The 22,371-nt window shown below is 35.9% G+C and overlaps 3 protein-coding genes across 3 annotated transcripts; 2 read left to right on the top strand and 1 right to left on the bottom strand.

Moving 5' to 3' along the window:
• Positions 1 to 239: 239 nt before the first annotated feature.
• LOC131846785 (high mobility group protein 20A) lies at positions 240 to 4,477 on the top strand. Its single transcript, XM_059196182.1, has 7 exons — positions 240 to 642; positions 1,204 to 1,363; positions 1,845 to 1,987; positions 2,313 to 2,434; positions 3,269 to 3,391; positions 3,757 to 3,916; positions 4,313 to 4,477. The coding sequence occupies exons 1-7, from the start codon at positions 396 to 398 to the stop codon at positions 4,450 to 4,452; spliced, it is 1,095 nt and encodes a 364-aa protein (XP_059052165.1). The 5' UTR covers positions 240 to 395; the 3' UTR covers positions 4,453 to 4,477.
• Positions 4,478 to 4,881: 404 nt separating this feature from the next.
• Positions 4,882 to 7,857, bottom strand: LOC131846731 (histone RNA hairpin-binding protein). Its single transcript, XM_059196114.1, has 5 exons — positions 7,743 to 7,857; positions 7,216 to 7,309; positions 6,195 to 6,294; positions 5,460 to 5,582; positions 4,882 to 5,104 (listed from the first exon to the last, which is right to left on the bottom strand). The coding sequence occupies exons 2-5, from the start codon at positions 7,274 to 7,276 to the stop codon at positions 4,939 to 4,941; spliced, it is 450 nt and encodes a 149-aa protein (XP_059052097.1). The 5' UTR covers positions 7,277 to 7,309; positions 7,743 to 7,857; the 3' UTR covers positions 4,882 to 4,938.
• A 95-nt stretch (positions 7,858 to 7,952) lies between these two features.
• On the top strand, positions 7,953 to 21,692 carry LOC131846732 (exportin-6-A). The gene is made up of 21 exons (XM_059196115.1): positions 7,953 to 8,270; positions 8,357 to 8,566; positions 8,635 to 8,832; positions 9,695 to 9,866; positions 10,519 to 10,645; positions 10,840 to 10,978; positions 11,656 to 11,837; positions 12,014 to 12,137; positions 12,427 to 12,509; positions 12,825 to 12,933; positions 13,644 to 13,736; positions 14,372 to 14,528; positions 14,855 to 15,020; positions 15,645 to 15,771; positions 15,883 to 16,023; positions 16,544 to 16,792; positions 17,022 to 17,203; positions 17,409 to 17,585; positions 19,283 to 19,475; positions 19,865 to 20,095; positions 20,622 to 21,692. The coding sequence occupies exons 1-21, from the start codon at positions 8,268 to 8,270 to the stop codon at positions 20,718 to 20,720; spliced, it is 3,162 nt and encodes a 1,053-aa protein (XP_059052098.1). The 5' UTR covers positions 7,953 to 8,267; the 3' UTR covers positions 20,721 to 21,692.
• Positions 21,693 to 22,371: the final 679 nt, after the last annotated feature.

Raw genomic sequence — 22,371 nt, 5'->3', positions numbered from 1 at the left:
GGGTCATTGGGCGTAGCGACCAATGCACTAACCGAACGGCATAGGACAACCGTCGATCTGAACTGACTATTATGTAACTGCAGTTATTAATTATTATTGTTATTATCGTGAATTGATGAAAAATTACATCGTTTGCATATACATAGTAGTATAGTATGTATTGTGTTGTGTACAATTTTGTAGTCTGCTCTGTGAATTTGTGTGCTCTGTGGCTGTTTCACTTTCAAACTGTCAATTAGTGTCAGTCACACACTTCTCCCTTATCTACCCTATAGTTTTGTTTATTAAAATCTTAAATGTAATGTTTCTTTTGTAAATATCGTAAAATATTCACGTTTAATAAAAAGATTACCACTGCCATTGAAAGATATTTTTATTATTGTGATTATCATAAAATGGAATCCGAATTAGCTAATTCAGAACAGCAGCCAGAATCACAAACACAGGATTCTGCAGCGATAAATAAAACAGTGCCAGATACCTCTGCTGCTGCCCCACCTATATCCACCTTAACTACTGAGACTAGCACTATGGTGACATCTGGAGTTGTAAAGGACCTTCAGAAACCATCTCCAAGAAAGCCTAAGAAACGAAAACCCAAAGTACCTCGTGATGTTACAGCACCTAGACAACCACTAACAGGTACATGCACTATATAATTCCTGTTTATTTTTCATCTTACTCTAATACATAATGCGCTTATAATAAAATTTAGTATTATATGTGTACTATACTCATATCCATTATATGTGAAAAACTTTCCTATTGATAGTACAGAAAAGTATAACAAATTGAGATTATAACTATTAAGAGTTTAAAATTTTATAATTAACAAAAGAAATTTCTATTCTAAATTAGTTTCCCATTCAATCAAATAAAGTGTTATACCATATTCACAAAAACAAACTACCATTGATTACTGAATTTGAAGGAAAGATGAAATGTATTTACAAAAAATAAATAAAAATACTGTACTACTTTGCAAGACAAATTTTATAACTTTCTGAAAAATACTAAACACGAAAAAAGTTAATTTTATTTCAGTAAGGATAAACTAACATATTTATTTTAAAAACAGAATTTTCTTTTGTTTTATAATTATCAACACTGAAAATATATCTATGTTGTGTACTTCATGCCAGAATATATGTATACTTTTAAATAGTGTCTGATGAATAAATTTATTATTTGGTATTACTCCAGGATATGTGAGATACTTAAATGAGCGTCGTGATCAGTTACGCGCTGAGCAGCCTGACTTGGGGTTTGCTGAGTTGACTAGACAGCTGGCTAGTGAATGGAGTAAATTGCCTGCTGAAGAAAAACAACAATATTTGGATGCAGCTGATCAAGATAAAGAAAGGTATATTTAATTATAATTTTTTAAATTATAATTATTTATTTAATAATTTAATCATTTTTTTAAATTATAATTAACAATTACTATAAAAAAATCTTTATGGAAGATGTATGATTTCTTTAGTAGGAAAAGTTTCTTTAGTACACAAATATTTAAAGAGAGTTTAAGGAAAGGTGTTAATAATTCATAATATATGGATATTATAAAAGCAGCAATTAATATTTCTTCAACTATATGCAATATCACCTATGGTTGATTGGTAGAAAATTACGCATGGTGTTAAGTCTGCCAAATTAAATGTACTATATTTTGTTTTGTGTGCATTGAAGTAAATAAATAAATATCAGTTATGACTTCTTTAAAGCATTTTCAGCTAATATGTAATTGATTATTTGTTGTTAATAATGATGTTAATTTATTGATTTTATTAGAAGTGATATTATAGATTTTATTACAATGAGATTAATCATTTTATGTTTTAAAGGTATATTCGTGAGTGGGCAGAGTACAAGAAAACTGATGCATATAAAGAATTTAAACGTCAACAAATGGAACATAAAGAAACAAGTATAGCATGCAAGAAAATAAAGCAGAGTTCTGTGCAAGATACCACAACAGCCATGCCAAGTAATTATTTTTATATAATAAACTGCTCATATTTTTATATTTTATGCATATAAAAATATGAGTTTTTTTTTCTTAGATGTGAATACTCAAATTCACATCTAAGTAAAATTGGTTTATAAAAAGATGACATAATTCTATTTGATGTTATATAAACTTTTTCTTTGATATTTTAGTACTCAATGGGTTTGTAGCTTGACATACAGGCAATTCACTGTGTTTATCACTAATTATTTAAATATATTAGGATATTTCTGATTGTCAATTTGTTAATATTGGTTAGCAATTTGCAATTAACTAAATTATGATCAAAATTTTGTTTTTGGAGGTGCTCAACAGTCTACTGAACAAAGTGTTGCTACCATTAATGGCTCCACAGTGCCAGTGACCCCACAGGTGCAACGACAACAAACTCCACCTCGGCCTAGACCCTGCATAACACCAGCTTCTGTAAGATAATAGTCAAATAATATTTATTTTCATATATGCATGTAAAGTTATTTGTTCTTTGTGGTGTATTTAATTTTTAATGTGTTGCTGGTCTAACCTCCAGGTCATATTCTAAATCCCATGAAAAGAAAAGTACAAGTAAAAGTAATAAATATAATATAAGGGTTTGACTGTGCATAAAACATGCATTTTATACATGATCTAAAATCAGTTGCAAAATAATGTAATAACAAATGGAAAATGGTTAAGTTTGTTTCATATTTCCCTCTGCTTAAAAATTATAGACCTGTTTTACTAGTTTACCATCTATTCCATATTAGAGCAGTATTATGTGACAGTCATATTCCAGAACTATTTTTCCAAGCTTGTTCAAGCTCATATAGTCAAATTGGGACTAAAAGCTTTTTGGAATGGGGACAAAAGAGAGCTGGAGGTTAGTAATGTGGATTGAAGATCTAATTCCTAACAATGTACCTAATATAAATGTAATAACTAATGTTGGGATGACTTCCATGCGGTTCCTCCTGGAAACCATTGTGATTCACTAAGAATTTTGTCACGATGGACTGTGACCTCACCTCATGCTCATTTTATTGTCCTTCACTGGTGCCAGCGTAAACCGTTAGCACAGGTGGGTGCATCACTCCATTATCATCCATAAAAAAATATACCTGACGAGACCCATAACGCGGCTATAAATAAAAAGAATAATTTGACAGATATCAATAATGCTAATACATAACATTTAATAGGTTTAACGAATTAAAATTATGAAAAATTAGGCAGACAATTGAATTTATTGTATAATTCAACTAAATTCATATGTACTTACAGGAAGAACTTGCTGGTGGAGATACAGACATACCCATATTCACAGATCAATTTTTGCAACATAATAAGTTAAGGGAATCTGAACTGAGGCAATTAAGAAAGGCCAATTCTGACTATGAGCAACAGGTATTAATTTTGTTTCAAAATATTATTTTCAATTCTGATTATAATGTCACAGTTATATACAGTTCACAACAACTGAAAGGAAAAATCCTCCATGAAAACCACACCACTGCAGAATAAAAAAAGTACGAAAGAAATGTTATATGTAGTATGAATAAAAGCCACTCTGTGAAAATATTTTTTCTTGATTTTTGTATAAACATATCATTAAAAATACGTAAATAAAATTCAGAATCGACGTCCATTTCAGTAAGCAACGGGTTTTTTTTTATCTTTCCTATATTAGAATTTTGGAATGACATATTTTATGCCATTCCTAGTTCTGACAAAAATTACAAACGATGTAGTGTCTAATCTTTTATTATCAGAATGCGATTCTACAAAGACATGCAGAAGAAGTGAGTGGAGCGACAACGAGACTTCGAGCTGAAACTGCGGCAGCAGTTGAGCGGACCGCTGCATTGTTAGCACATCGGCGGGCACTGATTGCTGCCTTAGTTCAGGGACTGCAATCACTCGCTTTACCAGGTTCTGATACATATATTAAATCTTATTTATGCTTAGATACTTAATAATTTACTAATTTCAAATGTTTTATTTTATAGAAATATTATTATGTTTTAGTAAACATTTTCTATCTAATAAAAGTGACTTCAAATTATTTTTCTAAAATATTAATAATAATAATCTCATCGTGTTGTGTTTATTATTTTTTCATAATTTGCAAACAAATAATGTACAACTATAATTACATAGTTCCACTAAGTAATCATAACCTTTGCCACAGATAACAATTAGAATCGTAATAATGCTGCAAATGATTAAAGAATACATTACTGTGTACTATGGCAGTTCCATCAAACTAGAATAAAGTGTTCCAATTGTACTGTATCATTGTTAAATATCAGTTGTTCTGTTCTATAGGTGGTCCAACAGGAGCAACAGAAGCTAACATAGATGAATTCATGGAAAAGTTACAGTTGCTGGCAGCAGACAATAAAAACAATGCAGTAGTTAAGCAAGCTCGAGATATACTCAATAGAATTGAATTGCCTATTAATTAGATCTGTAATTTTAATATGAAATAAAAATAAGTCTCTTAAATCACTAATTTTATTTACACCTTTTTTTTTCAATTATATAACAAAGTACTATTTTATTTTAGGTACAGGATTTGGCGCGGCCGTTATTTTGCCAACAAATGGTTATATCACAATGTTAGGTATGAATTCGGGATTATATTTGTCTTCAATAGGTGTCTTAACGAATTTTCACACTGATTATGACTCATCAGTGACGCTAAGTGTATTACTCATACAGTTAGATATTTTTAATGTATTTACGGAATATCTATTGTTTCTATAAAAAATAATAATTTCACATATTGTTAAAATACGACTTATAACTGAAATAACTTATTTTTCGCTCTTTAAAATATGTTAACGAAACGAATGAAACCTGGGATATTAATTATTAACACAACTTTTGTGATATAAAATATTTATTACTACAATTCAGTCTCCAATATACAATATACAAATTTTTATATTTTACTGGCAATTATCTTCATCAGAATCCAGTTCCGATTTATTTGTACCAGTAGTGTCATATTCATGTAATTTTTTCCTCCATATTTTAATTAAGGCATCCCATGACCTCCGACTGTACTTAGTAAATTTGTCCGGTGTCTTGGGATGGTCTTTTGTTCGCTCATCACTAAAATGTAAATGTTTATTATTGTTTCATTGTACTGGAAATACTTTAAAAATACGATCGAAACATTAAATCCTGTTTTAAAATATCCTTTATACATCTGAATGTTTTAATATCTTTTTTACAATAGATTCACTACCAATATGGGAGTAAATATTCTACTCCCATTTTGGTAGTAATAAATATATTTAATGGTGATGAATACACAGAATATATATGTAATTAAATAATATATATAATTAAAGTTGACAATGAGAATCTACAGTACAGTCATATTATGCATTAAATAAGCTTTTTTTATTAAAAGTAAAATAGGTAAAAAGCAATTTATTATACTAATTATGATCAATTGACTTACATAGGCACTTGTTGTGTATAATTATGATATCCAACTGTATTTTTACCATAGTCAATTTGCTTCTGACGTCTTTGTAGAATACTTGTGTCTGTCTCTAGTTCTAGTAGCTTCCTTCGAGGTTTACTGTAAATAAACAGAGATAGAGATATAAATAATTCATTAAAAAAAAAATAACAGTTCCTATTTTCTTCCCAGACAAAGTTCAATATCACATTACATTTGTCCATGGCACTTGGCCTGGAACGGCGAACTGTGCAAATAGTAAAATGTAGATGCGTAATGAACAACTGAGTAGAAATAATACTGATGTAATTTACTTCATCTTTGACGTGGGTAGACTTTTAGCATCATTATATGGTGATGATGCTAAAAGTCTACCCACCTTATTACCAGTCCTCACATTTTTGTATTCATTAACCCTTCATATGAATAGAGTTGTCACAATATACCAATAACTATATCTAAAATCAAAAGCTGTAATCAACTCTAGGAGTTTGAACTAATGTCTTAAATTGATGGGTTGTAAATGTGTGCCTAATTGCAAAACTTTTAAATTCATGATTAAAATTAATATTGATATGATTTTGTATAAAGGTACTATTGAAGTAAGATTGACAAAAAAAAATGATATGGCAAACAGTACTGAAAACTTAATACTTCTAATGGTTACACTTCATTACGTCTGGATCCCAATATCTCTTTATGGTTAATCAATAGTTTACATATAAGTTTTACCTTGTGTCTGAGGATTCACTTCTATTATTAGGTCGTGTTCTTTTAGGGTTACTAGGATTTTCTCTCTCTCTTTTCATTTTTTCCTTTATTGCTCTTCGCACTGAAAAACAATAAGTATGATACTGTGATATATTTGAATCAACAATGATTAAATGAGTACCCAACACATCTATGGATATATCATATTTCATATAATATAGCAGATACTTTTTTTACTGCTAATTACATTAAAATTAGATAAGCCACAACTTGGCCATTACAATTAAAAATATGAATATGAATGGCAAAGTTCAGTAACTGAATTTACAATAACTAGGACCAGAAATGTTATTATTAAAAGTTAAGACTCTGTCCATCAAGTTTATACATAATTGGCAACTAAAATAAGCATGTACATATATTTATACATAAAGTATTGACAAATCGTCGGTTAAACAGAAAAATGGCAGTATTCAAAATGTACATTTTTCTCTTTTCTTGTAGACAAGCATTTAAAGTATATAAATATTAATTAAATTATTTTTCACTTTAAAGTTTTAAATTTACACAGAAGTATTATATATAATTTTAAAAATATTTAGATAATGGCTGGTAGAGAATGCTATTAGCATTAAGCCCGCCTATTGTACAAAATCAATAAAGTTTTAAATAAATAAATAATGATTAAGACAGTGTGGTTAATTTAATTCACTTATATAAAAGGAGGCAATTATAACTTCCAATTTTGAAACATTACATTTTTCTATTTAATCAATGAAATGTTGCTTGCTGTTCATGATGCTTTGTATATTGAGAGAGTTGTCAATTATATTTCAACCAGAATTACTGTATAAGTAGTTAGTCATTAAAAAGCATTGATTAGCAATTAGGCACAATGAACCACAAAATAATCAATGCTTTGCCCAGCAGTGAACATAAATAAGGTTATAAAGTAATAGTAATGTTGTTTGACAATAACATTACAAGTCTCAAATATCTCATACTTCTAAATATTTAATTGAAGTTAAAAAAATTAAAATACCATTCTTAGATTTTTCAGTCTCCTCAATGAAGCCTTGATTATTGGAATTATTACTATACATTCCCAAGATAAAGCGATTCTTGAACAAAAATATCTGAAAAATAAAAGAAATTGTCAAGTAAAAGATAAAATTTAAATGTACCAATTTATAACATCTTGTTTAGTCCCATAGCAGTTTCAATAATTCTATACGATATATTCTGTGTACGTAAATATGATATTCCACAAACTTGCATTCCAATAATATAACAAACCACTTACCTTAAACAAAACTATAGATTTATAATAGTCATTAGTGAATGCATATATATATATCAATATAAACTAATAATAAGAAAGTAGCATTTACTACTATATAAAACAACAATTACAATAATAAATTGTACCGCTTGCTATGTGCACGCCGCCTCATATATTACAAATAACATTATCAGTAATCTATGCAAAATTCATTATCAAATATAATCAAAATTAATATATAGATTTTTCTTATATTTATTTATGTATATATTTTACTGACAACTTACGGTTATGTATATTTTGTTTTGTTTCTTTACTTCAGTGACTTTTTATAGTGGATAGGCGCGAAATGTAAAAATTAAAAGTTGTCATGGTTAGTGACAGACTGATACTTACAAAAAGTGTATCACTAATTCACTAATCAGTATACCTCAATCAATACTCAATGCATGACACTGCCACTGACAGAACCTGACATTTTGATTAACAATTGAACACAGAATAGATACACTAGCAGATCATAGATTATTTATTTTCTTGTTTATAAGATTAAATTAATGTTACATTTTCGTATTATTACCCATAAATTCGTGTTTAATTTATATTACAGTTTTTAAATTCATGAAAGTTCCTTTATGTAATAAAATCTTAGTTTAAATACATATATAGTATTCTATTAATTTCACGATTATAAAAATTATGACATTATTGTCACACGAACGTTATTAATATTTGGTTTTACGTTTAGTAAACGAAACCAATTTATTATCGGTTTAAATATTTAAAGTTTGTTTCCAAATTTTTTGAATACCATGGTGAGATAAATAATAACCTTTCAAATTTATTAATATTCATTTTAAAATATTACTGTTAACATGTTTTTTTATTACATATATTACAGAATGAAATAGAAATAAATGAGGCTCTAGCCTCTTTAGAGGTTCTAATGTCCGAGTTTTTTGCGCCAACAACAAACAATTACAGGAAGAGAGAAATAGAAGGCATGTTGGAAAACTTTTCTAACCGCAGAGATTCTTGGAAACATTGTTTGGTGTTTTTACAAAAATCACAGAATCAGTATGTTCTGATGTTTACATTAACAACACTAGAGGCAAGTACATAAATTAGAAATTTTTAAACTGTTATAACATTTACTAAAACTTTATGTACTGTTTTCAGAATGTTATAAATAAACAATGGATCAGCTTAACAGACAATGAAAAGACAGAAATAAGGTTAACGCTATGGAATGAGATAATGACCAAACATGAAGTAATGCTGTACTTTGTCAGAAACAAACTCTGTGCACTTATGGTGTCAATAGCGAGATATGACTGGCCTGAACACTATCCTGACTTCTTTAGTAATATAGTGGAAGTATGTAAAACAATTAATTTTTAATATACTATTGAAATGTTGACATCTATGTTCTAGCAGAATCTCCAATCATTCAAATATTAGGGTTTACTTGTCTTTGATTTAAGGCTGAACATAAATCTAACTTTACAGCTGTAAGTTTCTCTTAAACATTTCTGATTATATATAAAAAATATGTCCTGAAAATATGAAATGAAATATTTTTACTTGTTGACAAAATTTATGTTGTACATTTGTCATAAATTTCTTATGTGTGGCATTTATGTCATTAAAATTTATAGATGTAAAACAGACTGAATGAATAACTAAATATAACTGAAAAGAATAGGTGAACCCCCAATTGATTTTGGAGTCAAAATAAGTGTACAAAACTCTTAGGTTAAAAGGTCAAAAATAGTTTAAAATGCAGTCTAAAGTATTTTGGACTAGTTAAAGAGTTTTGACCGTGATAGAGACATATAATCTTACTCTTGATTAACTCTTCATGAACTAGAATGAAATGCATGAGGCTGTGTCATTAATCAGAACCCTTAACAATTTCTACACTTACCCTTAATTTTTCGTTTTATTGTATAAACGAAAAATAGTAAGATAATAGGAGATGGCATTTTATTTTGTAATATTTTGGATATGCTCTACATTGTTATTAAATTTTGTAAAACACTGTTGTTTTAACTAGGTTAAGGATGTGGGTAATTTTATTCTATTCAATAAATTTTATTTTCAGTAAATTGTAAAGTAATAAATAAATACTTAAACACAGAATATATCCTTACAGTGGCAAGAATGTGTAACCCTATTAATTTATAATAATTAAAATGTCTGCTTTCTAATTTAACTTAATAATTATTATCTGATGTAGCTCATAAAGTGTGATGGGCGTCGTTGTCTCTTGGGACTTGTGCTGGCACAAGCGGCGAGTGAAGAGTTGGGGGCCGCGCGTGACACAGGTGTCCTGCTACCCTCGCAACGACGTCTACAACTTGAGAGGCTTATGCTTAAAGGGATGCCACAGATGTTGGCTGCACTTAGTGGTTAGAGATACTAAATTACTACTATTAAACTTGGCACTGACAATGCATATTGTCCAGTCTAGATTAGTTTTTGTAGGTATTTTAATGAAATTTGAAAGAAAAATATATAAATATAATATATTAAGTGCAAATTGGGGGTTGTTTATAATTCCCTATCTTTTTTTCACTTAGAGGTTGTTTTCAAATTCTCTATGACTCTACTTTAACACAATACCTAATAGAAAAGAATTATTGAAATTGTAATAATATTTAGTGTGTTAATTTATTTTGCTGGTTAATTGTTTGTTGATGGATAATACTGGTAATAAACTGAATTAATTTGAGAGATGGTGCAGTTGCTAGATTTACTCCACCTGCCATGATGGTTTATTTTACACACTAGATTGGTAGTTTCTCAATTTTCACCATCCGAGATTATAGACTTCAAGTTATTAGCATTGATAATATTGTAAAATATAACCCTTTGTTCTTGCATCTATTATTCTGTTCCCTGATATATTTCAGAAACTACAACCAATTTATAATTTGGTAGTAGTGTGTGAAATTTATTCATGTGATAGATTGATCTTAATAGTAACTTTTTGGTATAACTAGAAAACCTACATTCTCTAGTAGTTTGAAAACAAAATCATAACTTATGTTACTTTTTTAGGCATCTTAGAAAAGAATACTCAAGAAGGCCAATCTAATCCACCACCATCACCAACAAGTGGTATACCACAGTCATCTGCACTTCCAGATTTGTTAGCAAATGCTTGTGATACTCACACCACTGATAAGTAAGTTGAATTTTATTATTGGACCTGAATTTGTGAAATCTATTCTGCCCTAATGTGGGTAAATCAATTAGGCTGTAAAATTGTTATGTCAATTAAATTCTTTAAAAGGGTACTAGTATTTTCAAACAGAAATATGTTATCAAAATTTCATGAAATGCCGACAATCTTAACATGTTGTTATTTTATGTTTTTAGATCTCTCACAAATGAAATAATAGTAAAGTGTTTAACAACACTACAACATTTGTTTTCGTGGCTACCACTGTCATCCCACGTGCCCCCGTGTCTTGTTACTACTGTTTTTTACTGGGGTAGTATTGCTACACAATCACAGGTATAATAAATTCAAATACAAAAATAATTTATTCATGTACGTCATTTTAGCTGCTTATGAACGTCAATTTTTTTATATATAACCAAATCTATACTTCTTTTTCAAGCACAAAGGCGGAACAATATATAAAAGTATGTGTTTGCGTGTGTGAGAGAGACCACAGAGAGTCATATGTCATGTCATGCTTATTAATTATAAGCAAGACACAGGAAAATAGTGGTCTTAAAATACTAATCTGTATTTAATTTAATTTGAAATATGTACCCAGTTCTGCTGGTTGATGCAATAAATTCTTATCCACTTTAACATTGTCAGACTGTAGAATGTGTTAGCAGTATATTTAATCATTAATAGTTTGTGGAAGTGCACCATTTGATGTATTGCTTCACTTTCCATTGTCTCGGATGTTATTTCTACACAATAAATATTTGAAAACATTTGTATTCTTCACTATGACTTACATTCGCGAATTGCATTAGGTATATCTATTGGTATTTAATTTATTATTTTAGATATTATATATCTGCTTATTTACTGTTTTCTTTCCTTGTGAGCCATTACGGTTCTAGACCGAGGCCGTCTGCGTGTATTTCTTTAAATATACCGCATTAATTATTGTGCAATTCAATAATGCTGGTCTTTCATAATCGGATCGTATATACTGATTGCGTCCACAGAGCACGGAGGCGGGCGTGGCGGGGCTGGGCGGCGTGTGCGAGCTGCTGTATCGGCGGTACGCGCCGCCGTCGTCGGCCGCCACCGCGCTGCGCCTGCACCACTGCGCGCTGCGTCTGCTGCGTCACCTCACGCACCACGACCAGCGCCAGCCGGTCCCGCCGGTGCTGCGTGCCAACCATGAGTACGTGCCCTCTTGTACACACATTCACGCACCAAGAGTGCGTCTCCACTCGTACACTCACTCACGCAACACGAGTGCATCCCCACTTGATTACTCACTCACTCGGGCTACATTTTAAGTGCAGTTTTTTTTGTACGGGTGAATTTTTTTTAACTTCTTACTTTTTTTTGTTATAGCTATCTTACCAAGTTGGCAGAATTTCTAAAGTTGTTTGTGTCATTGCATTTCAAAAGACTAGAAGCTGAGCCTGAATTTGATGCAATTGAATTTTTGTCTTATCTATTCCAATATACATTCCAGGTAAGCCTTAAGTTGTTTGGTTTATATGATATAAATAGTCAAATTTAGAATAATATTTATTACTATCACACATCACAACACAACAATGACGATGCTCACAGCAGCATATAAATTATTATAACATATAAATAGAAATATTAAATACAATACAAATCATTAAGACAAAAAAAAAAGCGAACAAGGAAATCAAACAAAGAAAATTAAATAATTTCTCTTAAATGCAAAGGATTTTATATTAGATATTAAATTTTTGTATTTATTGTAATATTTTAATACTGTCTTGTTCTAGGTACCCACATGTGCAATATTTGTTAATTGTTTAGATGTATGGATACAGTTAATTGACATACTCAAGCCTGAAGACACAGTCAAGTAAGTTAATTAATAAGTCACTTGTTTTAGAAGAAGCATCAAAATTGTCATCAGACAAAGTCCATCTATGATGACCATTGATTGACGCTTATCTTTATAATTGATAAAAATTATTTTATCTATAATAATATACGAAATTGTTATTTTTTTTGTTAATAAAAGACAAACATTGTAATTGTACATTATTATTTGATATTATATTCATTGTTTCATGTAACTGCTTCATTCAAATTTAATTAACCTCTAATTTTGAAATACATTAAATAAGAATACCAACATATGTCATTTTATTAATACAATTTTTTTTACTTCTAGGTATTGGGAAGCTCTCCAGGCCCTAGTAAATGGTATACTCAATAAAATACAATTCCAACACAACAAAGCGCAGCTTCAGCATTTAGACAACAACGTGTGCGATGATGACGTCAGTATGAATTTTCTCTTTCATTCAGTATGAATCTTTATGTCTTTATGTAGCAGGCAAAAACTATCTGTTTTTCGCTTTTGTGTGTTAAAGTTTCACGCAAATATGAATATTTGTGTCAAACTTTTTTCACACAAATAGAGAAATTAGGATGAAAATTCAAAATATGTTATTAAATATGAGTCAGTCAACATAGGTCACATACAAAGAAGCTAAATAACGGAGAAAGGTTACGTTACACTTTTGAGGGGCTGGGACATTGTGTCACAAATGTGTGAGTAGAGGGACCTACATTTGTAGGTCAAAATTAAAAATATAATATAGTATTACAACAGGAAATTAATTATTAACCGCAAATATAAAATATTTATAACTTCGTCTGTATAAACTATAAACAGGTTTAAATTGTTTTTTTAGTATGTTTATGCATTATTACTAAGTGTAAAATTGCAAAACATGTGACCTCACATTAGGAAGGAGCAATCGCACTAATGTAACCAAGTTTGACATGGACAAATAATGGAAATATTATATGTTAGTAATTATGTATACTAGGATTATGATATGCAATATGATATTGCATTAATTATCGACAAATGAAAATCCTATATTTAGAGAAATGGCCATTATTTTTTATCTATCTTTGACGTTTCATCATCAATAAATCGGCCCGTAGACATCTCAATTTAAAAAATTACTAAAATTTATAGGGCGAAACTGAATGGCATACATTTCTCAAACATTGCATCGAATGCATCGCTCGAGTGGCCGAACTAGCGCCGCTGGATTTTTTTACTTCCGTGGTAAGTATCATGTGCAAATTTTAATTACTGTTATCTAAATTTATATATACATGGCGCGGACTCCATTCTTTATGTAAGTATTTTTATACTCGTGGGGTGCAGTGCATGGGGCCAATAAACCTACTACAAGTATTCTCGCTTCTCTTCCACCTGTGAATTTGATAATATGGTAATAGACATGAAGAGTGTGATAAACGTTTAGAATCATACCGCAAATGATTCTAAACGTTTTTTTGTACATACTTCTGTGACTGGCGTGAATTGATGTTTAGCTGGATTGTGTGTAAAAAGTAGTGTCCGTCCGGGGTGTACAGAGTAGTGCGTGTGTGGTGCAGACGGAGCAGTGGCAGTGCCTGGCGGACGTGCACGCGCGGGCGGCGGTGTCGCCCGTGGTCGCACGTCCGGGGTGTACAGAGTAGTGCGTGTGTGGTGCAGACGGAGCAGTGGCAGTGCCTGGCGGACGTGCACGCGCGGGCGGCGGTGTCGCCCGTGGTCGCACGTCCGGGGTGTACAGAGTAGTGCGTGTGTGGTGCAGACGGAGCAGTGGCAGTGCCTGGCGGACGTGCACGCGCGGGCGGCGGTGTCGCCCGTGGTCGCACGTCCGGGGTGTACAGAGTAGTGCGTGTGTGGTGCAGACGGAGCAGTGGCAGTGCCTGGCGGACGTGCACGCGCGGGCGGCGGGGCGGCCGACGGCGACCACGTCGCCGGAGGCGGAGCGCCTGCTGGCCGCCTTGCTCGACCTCGCCACGCTCACGCGTCTGCTCGGACGACTCGCACCCGCCCTCCTTGCAGGTACCCATTCTAATATCGTACATGTACGCCGCTTACGACTCTACATTCTAAATGATCTTATATAATTTTCAATACCTAAAAGTAGTCTTACCAAATTTTCTGACGTATACTTTTAGTTTTAAATATATTAAGGTTAATATTGCGCGTCTATGACTGATTTTTATGTAATCTTAATAAATGGACAGCAGCTTTGTCTGTTCTGTCAGTAAAAAAATATATATAATTTTGTGCAACAAGTAGTTAATTTCGTAGTCGAACCTAGAGCTCGTAGTGGTCCCATCAATACAAGGTCTATTATGAATGTTGTGTATGTGTCGCGTGCGTAGAGGTGGATCGTCAGCGGCGGGGCGGTGCGGGGGGCGGCGCGGGGGGCGCGGCGGCGGCGGGCGGGGCGCTGGTGGAGCGCGCGGCGGCGGCGCTGGCCGGCGCCGCACTCACGCGCCCGCACCGCGCCGCCTGCACCTACGCGCACGCACGCGCCAACATACAAGTGTCAGTACCCTTACGTTTTGTACTACCTATTATTGCACCATTACCATCGTTTGAGTACTCCCCTCCTAACAGGATTGCCGTGAAACTATAGGAGTAATCTAACGATATATTATTAACACGAACGTGTACTTATTATTGTACTTTAATTCGGACTCAAATGACGACTAAACCTATACTATACTTTTATTATATCGAATACTAGTAGTCATAGTACAGTATAAATGTCGACTGGTTACCTAAGCACATTGGCGGTATTATAGCCGCCTATGTTTGGTTTGTAAGTGTTTTTGTTGAAGTGTGATATGAAACAGTGTAATTATAAGGTTCGGGGGTATGATATGTTAGTTCTGAGGAATGGTGTCCGTTGAATGGTTTCTTGATGTCCGTTGTGCTGTTCATGTATATAGGCAAAAGAAACAAAATTACATATAATTGAATAAAATAGTGCATAATAGGCCTATCGGCTGACTGCACTAAGGAAATGTCGATTTCGATATGTATTCTGAATTGTTTAAGTCTATTTAAAAGTAAAGTAAATTATAAAAATAAACACCGTCTCTCCAAATATATGTACCGTTATTGTTTATGATAAATATTGTTACAAATTTAATGAACAATTTGCAGTCACGCAGAGATGTTTGCATGCATGGGAGCATGGTGTTGTTATGCAAGCGAGTGTGGTGTGCCCGTTCGTACAATGGAAGGAATCTTCGCGTCGGCCGTACCGTTCCTGATGCCTCAGGAAATACAAGTGTGTATTTGAAATTCGTGTTATTTGGAATTAATTTAATTTAAATTATCAATAAAAAGTAATATTTGGGAATATAACGTATTATAAAGGATGCCTATATTTATTTTACAGGAACCACCACTGTTATCCCACGCGGCAGCCCATCTACTGTTGAGTTTATCGAAGAACATCAAATTTATTCACGACCCTATATCTCTAGTGGGTGATTTATATACTCACGCGCAACGTACTTTAAATTATTTGGAGCCAAAGGTAAGTATTTCTAAAAATTATATTTACTCGTAGTCCAGGAAGCGCAGAGATTCTTGTGGTTTATCATTAAACATACAAATTACATTATTCTTTTAGGAAAATAATAAACACAATTATTTACTAAATTAATATGAAATGTATTTATATTATGAACACACACATATCATATCATATTGACTGACCGGTATAAAGATAAGTATTATCTATGTTCTGTCTTCTAAATAGATACTATTCGAAGATCATAATTTATTGGTCAATAAAGCAAGCCTAGGTAGCTGGCCATCTAGTTCCAAGTTAAATTGAGCTTGTGTTATGGGTACTAGACTACTGATATAAATACACACCTTTTTTTTGTAAATACATACATAATATACATAGAAAACACCCAGACCAATGCGATCATACTCGTCAATACAAAAGTTTATAACGTGCGAGGAATCGCCCATCCACCCACGACCGTAAGACATAAAGCCGTGTGTAAAACTTCGAGATCACCGAGGCCGTAAAAAAATGTCCGTAGACTGCGGCGGTGATCCGCGAAGCGCTGCTGTCGCTGACGCTGTCCCGGGGCGCGGGCGGGGCCGGGGGCGGGACGTCGTCGGGGGCGGCGGGGTGTGCGGGCGGTGCGGGGTCGGCGGGGGGCGAGGCGGCGCGCGCGCTGCTGTCGGCGTGGACGGCGCCGCTGCCGACGGCCGGGCCCGCCGCCACGCTGCCGCCGCTCACCACGCTGCTGCACTCCTTCGCACACGCCTCCACGCCCGCAAAGAAGGTACGCTACGCACGCGGTATATGTACGTACATATCGACATCTGGAAATGCGGACTAACAAACCCATTAGCTTATTATGCTGGCAGGGTAGATGCCTTGCCAGCATAAACCATTAGTCAGTCTTCTGACTGAATTGATTATAAATACAAATTGCTAATAATTTTTGTAATCAAATTAAATTTATTTGTAAAAAGTGTAAGTAATTATTGAATTTAATTGTAATGTAACAGATAATCGCTGAAGGCATACAGGGTGCGGCAGAGACTTCTCTACGTATGTTGTGCGAACCGACATACGCTGCCGCCGAGCCTGAAATCACGGAGTTCTTCCTAGCATTGTTTACGGCACTTTTACCACAGTTGGGCAATTTCACCTACACAGCTATTGATGTGTTTCTTGAAGTAGCACAAAGGTATATCTCATTTTTGTGTTATATTATTTTTTACTGCATTATGCGTTTAAATATTAGTAGACTAAGTTTTTATTTTGAATTCGACAAGTCGAATACTTAGGTACAGCACTCGGTTTTTTTGATAAGTGTCCTAGCAATTGTACTATTACAAACACACGTGTCGCAGTAGAAACATTATAATGTCTTGTAATGTTTATTGTACCAGGGGCGGCGGTGACAACAGTCTGGAGCGGCTGGTGGAGTGTGTGCGGCTCGGAGTGGAGGCTGGAGGCGGCGGCGTGCGCGTGCGCGCCGTGCTCGCGCTGCTGCACCAGCACGCGCTGCCACGCGCGCACGACAACGCGCCCGACCTCGCACGCGCCGCACACCGCCTGCTGGCCAGGTGACACCCGTGTACTAACTGCTGCACCAGCACGCGCTGCCACGCGCGCACGACAACGCGCCCGACCTCGCACGCGCCGCACACCGCCTGCTGGCCAGGTGACACCCGTGTACTAACTGCTGCACCAGCACGCGCTGCCACGCGCGCACGACAACGCGCCCGACCTCGCACGCGCCGCACACCGCCTGCTGGCCAGGTGACACCCGTGTACTAACTGCTGCACCAGCACGCGCTGCCACGCGCGCACGACAACGCGCCCGACCTCGCACGCGCCGCACACCGCCTGCTGGCCAGGTGACACCCGTGTACTAACTGCTGCACCAGCACGCGCTGCCACGCGCGCACGACAACGCGCCCGACCTCGCACGCGCCGCACACCGCCTGCTGGCCAGGTGACACCCGTGTACTAACTGCTGCACCAGCACGCGCTGCCACGCGCGCACGACAACGCGCCCGACCTCGCACGCGCCGCACACCGCCTGCTGGCCAGGTGACACCCGTGTACTAACTGCTGCACCAGCACGCGCTGCCACGCGCGCACGACAACGCGCCCGACCTCGCACGCGCCGCACACCGCCTGCTGGCCAGGTGACACCCGTGTACTAACTGCTGCACCAGCACGCGCTGCCACGCGCGCACGACAACGCGCCCGACCTCGCACGCGCCGCACACCGCCTGCTGGCCAGGTGACACCCGTGTACTAACTGCTGCACCAGCACGCGCTGCCACGCGCGCACAACAACGCGCCCGACCTCGCACGCGCCGCACACCGCCTGCTGGCCAGGTGACACCCGTGTACTAACTGCTGCACCAGCACGCGCTGCCACGCGCGCACGACAACGCGCCCGACCTCGCACGCGCCGCACACCGCCTGCTGGCCAGGTGACACCCGTGTACTAACTGCTGCACCAGCACGCGCTGCCACGCGCGCACGACAACGCGCCCGACCTCGCACGCGCCGCACACCGCCTGCTGGCCAGGTGACACCCGTGTACTAACTGCTGCACCAGCACGCGCTGCCACGCGCGCACGACAACGCGCCCGACCTCGCACGCGCCGCACACCGCCTGCTGGCCAGGTGACACCCGTGTACTAACTGCTGCACCAGCACGCGCTGCCACGCGCGCACGACAACGCGCCCGACCTCGCACGCGCCGCACACCGCCTGCTGGCCAGGTGACACCCGTGTACTAACTGCTGCACCAGCACGCGCTCTGCCACGCGCGCACGACAACGCGCCCGACCTCGCACGCGCCGCACACCGCCTGCTGGCCAGGTGACACCCGTGTACTAACTGCTGCACCAGCACGCGCTGCCACGCGCGCACGACAACGCGCCCGACCTCGCACGCGCCGCACACCGCCTGCTGGCCAGGTGACACCCGTGTACTAACTGCTGCACCAGCACGCGCTGCCACGCGCGCACGACAACGCGCCCGACCTCGCACGCGCCGCACACCGCCTGCTGGCCAGGTGACACCCGTGTACTAACTGCTGCACCAGCACGCGCTGCCACGCTCCCATCATCGAACAACTGTATTATTCTATTGTGGTATTAGTATATACTGTCTAGTATAACATTCCATAGAAGTCTTCGTAATTAACCATTCTAATTGATTGAATCTAGTTCGTAGCGCGTAGATAGGCATAGAAAATCTTGAAATGGATGTAGGGACGTATAATATTGTGTGTCAGCAGCGTGCTGATCCACCGGTGGCGGTATTTCTTCGTGCACAAGTGCGAGGGCGAGGAGAGTGCACGGCGGTCGGGCGAGCTTCGGGATGCGCTGGCGGCACTGGGCCGCGCGCTGCTGCAGCCCGACCTCGACCTGCTGCGGATCAACATGGACACGTTGCACGTGCTCAACCACAAATGGAAACTCTACCACAAGGTACATATCAATGCCCATATTTAGGTTTAGGACTTACTACATATTTCATGATTTGACCCTAAATGGTCTGCTCGGTTAATCATATGAAAAATCACATTATTATATGAAGCTTATGGAGTGCCATGTACACTTATGGATTTTATATCTGTGTCTTTTATATATATTTTAAGAGTATGTATTGATCTTCATTGATTTTATATTAAATTGAATGACTGTTTACTAAAACCTGACTACTTCTCTAATGGACCAGGATATGCTGCTACCTATAATTAACTTGTGAATATTACTCTGGAAGTCATCATTTGACAACATAACTGAATTTGAAACAACTATAGTCGACAAATTAAAAGTACTTGTTTATGGCTACATGATGCTTATGTCATGTGCAGGTGATATTCCGTACGGAGTTCCTGGCACAGTTCCTGTCGGTGCTGCTGGCGACGCTGGTGGAGGGCGGGTCTCGAGCGCTGCTGCGCGAGGAGGTGATGGGCGCGCTGCACGCGATGGCGTCCGTCGACTTCACCACTTTCCGACAGGCCTTCCTGCCACATTTCCTCAACACCCTACCTGGTCTCTCGCCGCAGCATATAGAGGAGCTCTCCAATTTTCCACCCGATACGGTATGCATGATTTCCATTATATGTACGTTTTGGATAACTTGAAGTAACTATGACTATTCAAAAATGCTTAAATTAAATTTATATGTATAATGGATTTTCTATTCGATTCTATGTAAGTCATAAAACTAGCAATATATATTAATTAGACATATAGTTATCGTTCGCGCTATTTACAGTAATTTCTAAAATTACAGTCCTCTTATCTAAGTCTAATATTTAAATTTTAAATGAAATAAAAAATCTTAAATAAACTAAACCTTAATCTTCCATCTAGATAATGGAATTTTTATAACATTTATTATCTGAGGGCAGTATAATTTGTAAAAAAGTATATACAAATAGTGCATCAAATATATTTTTAAGTACCTCAATATAATATATTGTAATATTATAAATTGGTTAGAAATTAATTGCATGCATACTTACTATTTGACCAATATGTCATTTACATAAAACATTAGTTATTAATGGTTATAATAATATGTTCAAGTATTTAATGATATTAATTTTGTTCTTTAATATTCAGGATTTACCAACTTTCACGCAGAACATCCAACGGCTTATGAATGACGTGAATTGCTATAGAGCGTACAATGCTCTCACACCCGCCAACGTGCCAGCATAGCGGTTCTCTGCTTACTCGATAGAGATTGACCCGCCATCGGAATAATTTCCAAATAATGTGATATTTTATCATAGAGTTTTATAGTACCTATAGTGTACGATGTATTAATACAGGCGAAAATGATTTTTGTGTATCTTTGACATTGAATGTCACATTAGTCATTGAAAAGCAGTAGCATGCTTTATAAGGAGTTAATGATTGATAGTTTAATTATGGTCACTGCACCGTGATTAAGTTACAGTTAGAAGTATTACAGTCTATTCTGCATTTCTTTTAGCTTAAGTATAGCTTTTTAAATTATATTTGATTACGTGAGTCTCTCCATTGCATATTATCTATGGTATTATAGGCTATACTATAATGTATACAAAGTAAAAAAAATATTACAAGAAATTGTTTGACCGCTTTTATAATCATTATTATTATATATGTCAAAATAGCAAACTAAACTTGCAATGGCAAATTTCTTAATATATATTTTAATTTCTCTGTGTTAAGTTTAAGTTATATTATTTCAATCCATTAATCTCTCATCCTATTTTGCAATGAAATGTGGTCAAATGTAAGTGTTGTGTTGACACAGTGCTTAGAACACTTTTTTTATTATTTTATGAACATGTAACTTACCACAAATATATTGTATGGTAAATTATTTAAAGTAAGATTATTAATTCCAGTCAGTAAAATGACATTTCCAGTGTTGCAGGTTTTTAGTCCCAAATAAATAGTGATGTGGTAGAATCAAGTTTTTACAATTAAAAGTTAGTCGAGATTACATTTTTTTTTTGCAATATCAATTTGCCTTTATATAAATAAAAAATCTAGTATTAATTTCTCTGAATGTCTTTTTACATTTTGTCCCAGCTTTTGTAATAATGTTATAGTGAGAAATTTTAATATGCTGGTAAGGTCCATATTTCTAAAATCGTATTATTTAATACGATATGTATTAAATATTAAAAATAAAATAAAAAGGTTTTGTTACCTAATAAAATAAAGCATGACTAAATGTCTAAGTCTATTGATTGCCGAACATCACTATTGTAACGGGTCACCCTTTTTTGTATCAGTAACAGTTGCACTTGTCATTTTACTGACTGGAATTAATAATCGTACTTTAGGTTTTCTCTGGTATTTAGGGTTTCTACTGTTAATTTTATATATTGTATTGCCAGCTGTTAGGTTTGTAATAAATTATAAAAGCAGATTATAGGTTGGAATATGTTATGAACAAAACAATAATTTCTTAATATTATAAATGTTCAACCTTGTGTATTAATAATATCACACCAACTCGAATACAACTAGTATATAATTTATAAAATATTTTAATCATAAAAACAATCTAACATAAATTTCAACATTAAAATCTGTACAAATTATATAATATAACATACATCCAATTGAACTTCTATACATATCCTATCTATCACATTCTATTAAATTAATGTTCATGTATAACTTAATAGATAGATAGTACTAGTCAAGAATTCTATAATGGGCCTCTGGCCTCCTAGTTACCGTATTTTCAAAGCTTGGTGGCCATGACGGACTTACTAACCTGATTTCTTTTTCACCCCGTCCCGTCAGAGAATATTCCATTCACGCAGGCGCTTACACTATTTCATGACCAGCCATAAAAAACTGCATA

The sequence above is a fragment of the Achroia grisella genome, unplaced genomic scaffold, assembly GCF_030625045.1.
Source record: "Achroia grisella isolate CSIRO2021 unplaced genomic scaffold, CSIRO_AGI_Agris_v1 utg512, whole genome shotgun sequence".
NCBI lineage: Eukaryota > Metazoa > Arthropoda > Insecta > Lepidoptera > Pyralidae > Achroia > Achroia grisella.
Note: the sequence above shows the minus strand (reverse complement) of the source record. Positions and strands in the feature narration are given on the sequence as shown.

Bases quoted from the DNA above. Each gene is read 5' to 3' on its own strand.
- LOC131846785 (XM_059196182.1), top strand. From the start codon at position 396: ATGGAATCCGAATTAGCTAATTCAGAACAGCAGCCAGAATCACAAACA. The intron at 1,364-1,844 runs GTATATTTAATT...TATGTTTTAAAG, and splicing joins GCTGATCAAGATAAAGAAAG to GTATATTCGTGAGTGGGCAG. The intron at 3,917-4,312 runs GTTCTGATACAT...TCTGTTCTATAG, and splicing joins GCAATCACTCGCTTTACCAG to GTGGTCCAACAGGAGCAACA.
- LOC131846732 (XM_059196115.1), top strand. The intron at 11,838-12,013 runs GTACGTGCCCTC...TTTTTGTTATAG, and splicing joins GTGCTGCGTGCCAACCATGA to CTATCTTACCAAGTTGGCAG. The intron at 19,476-19,864 runs GTACATATCAAT...TGTCATGTGCAG, and splicing joins AATGGAAACTCTACCACAAG to GTGATATTCCGTACGGAGTT.
- LOC131846731 (XM_059196114.1), bottom strand. From the start codon at position 7,276: ATGTATAGTAATAATTCCAATAATCAAGGCTTCATTGAGGAGACTGAA. The intron at 5,583-6,194 runs GTAAAACTTATA...GTTTATTTACAG, and splicing joins AGTGAATCCTCAGACACAAG to TAAACCTCGAAGGAAGCTAC. The intron at 5,105-5,459 runs GTAAGTCAATTG...TTTACATTTTAG, and splicing joins TATACACAACAAGTGCCTAT to TGATGAGCGAACAAAAGACC.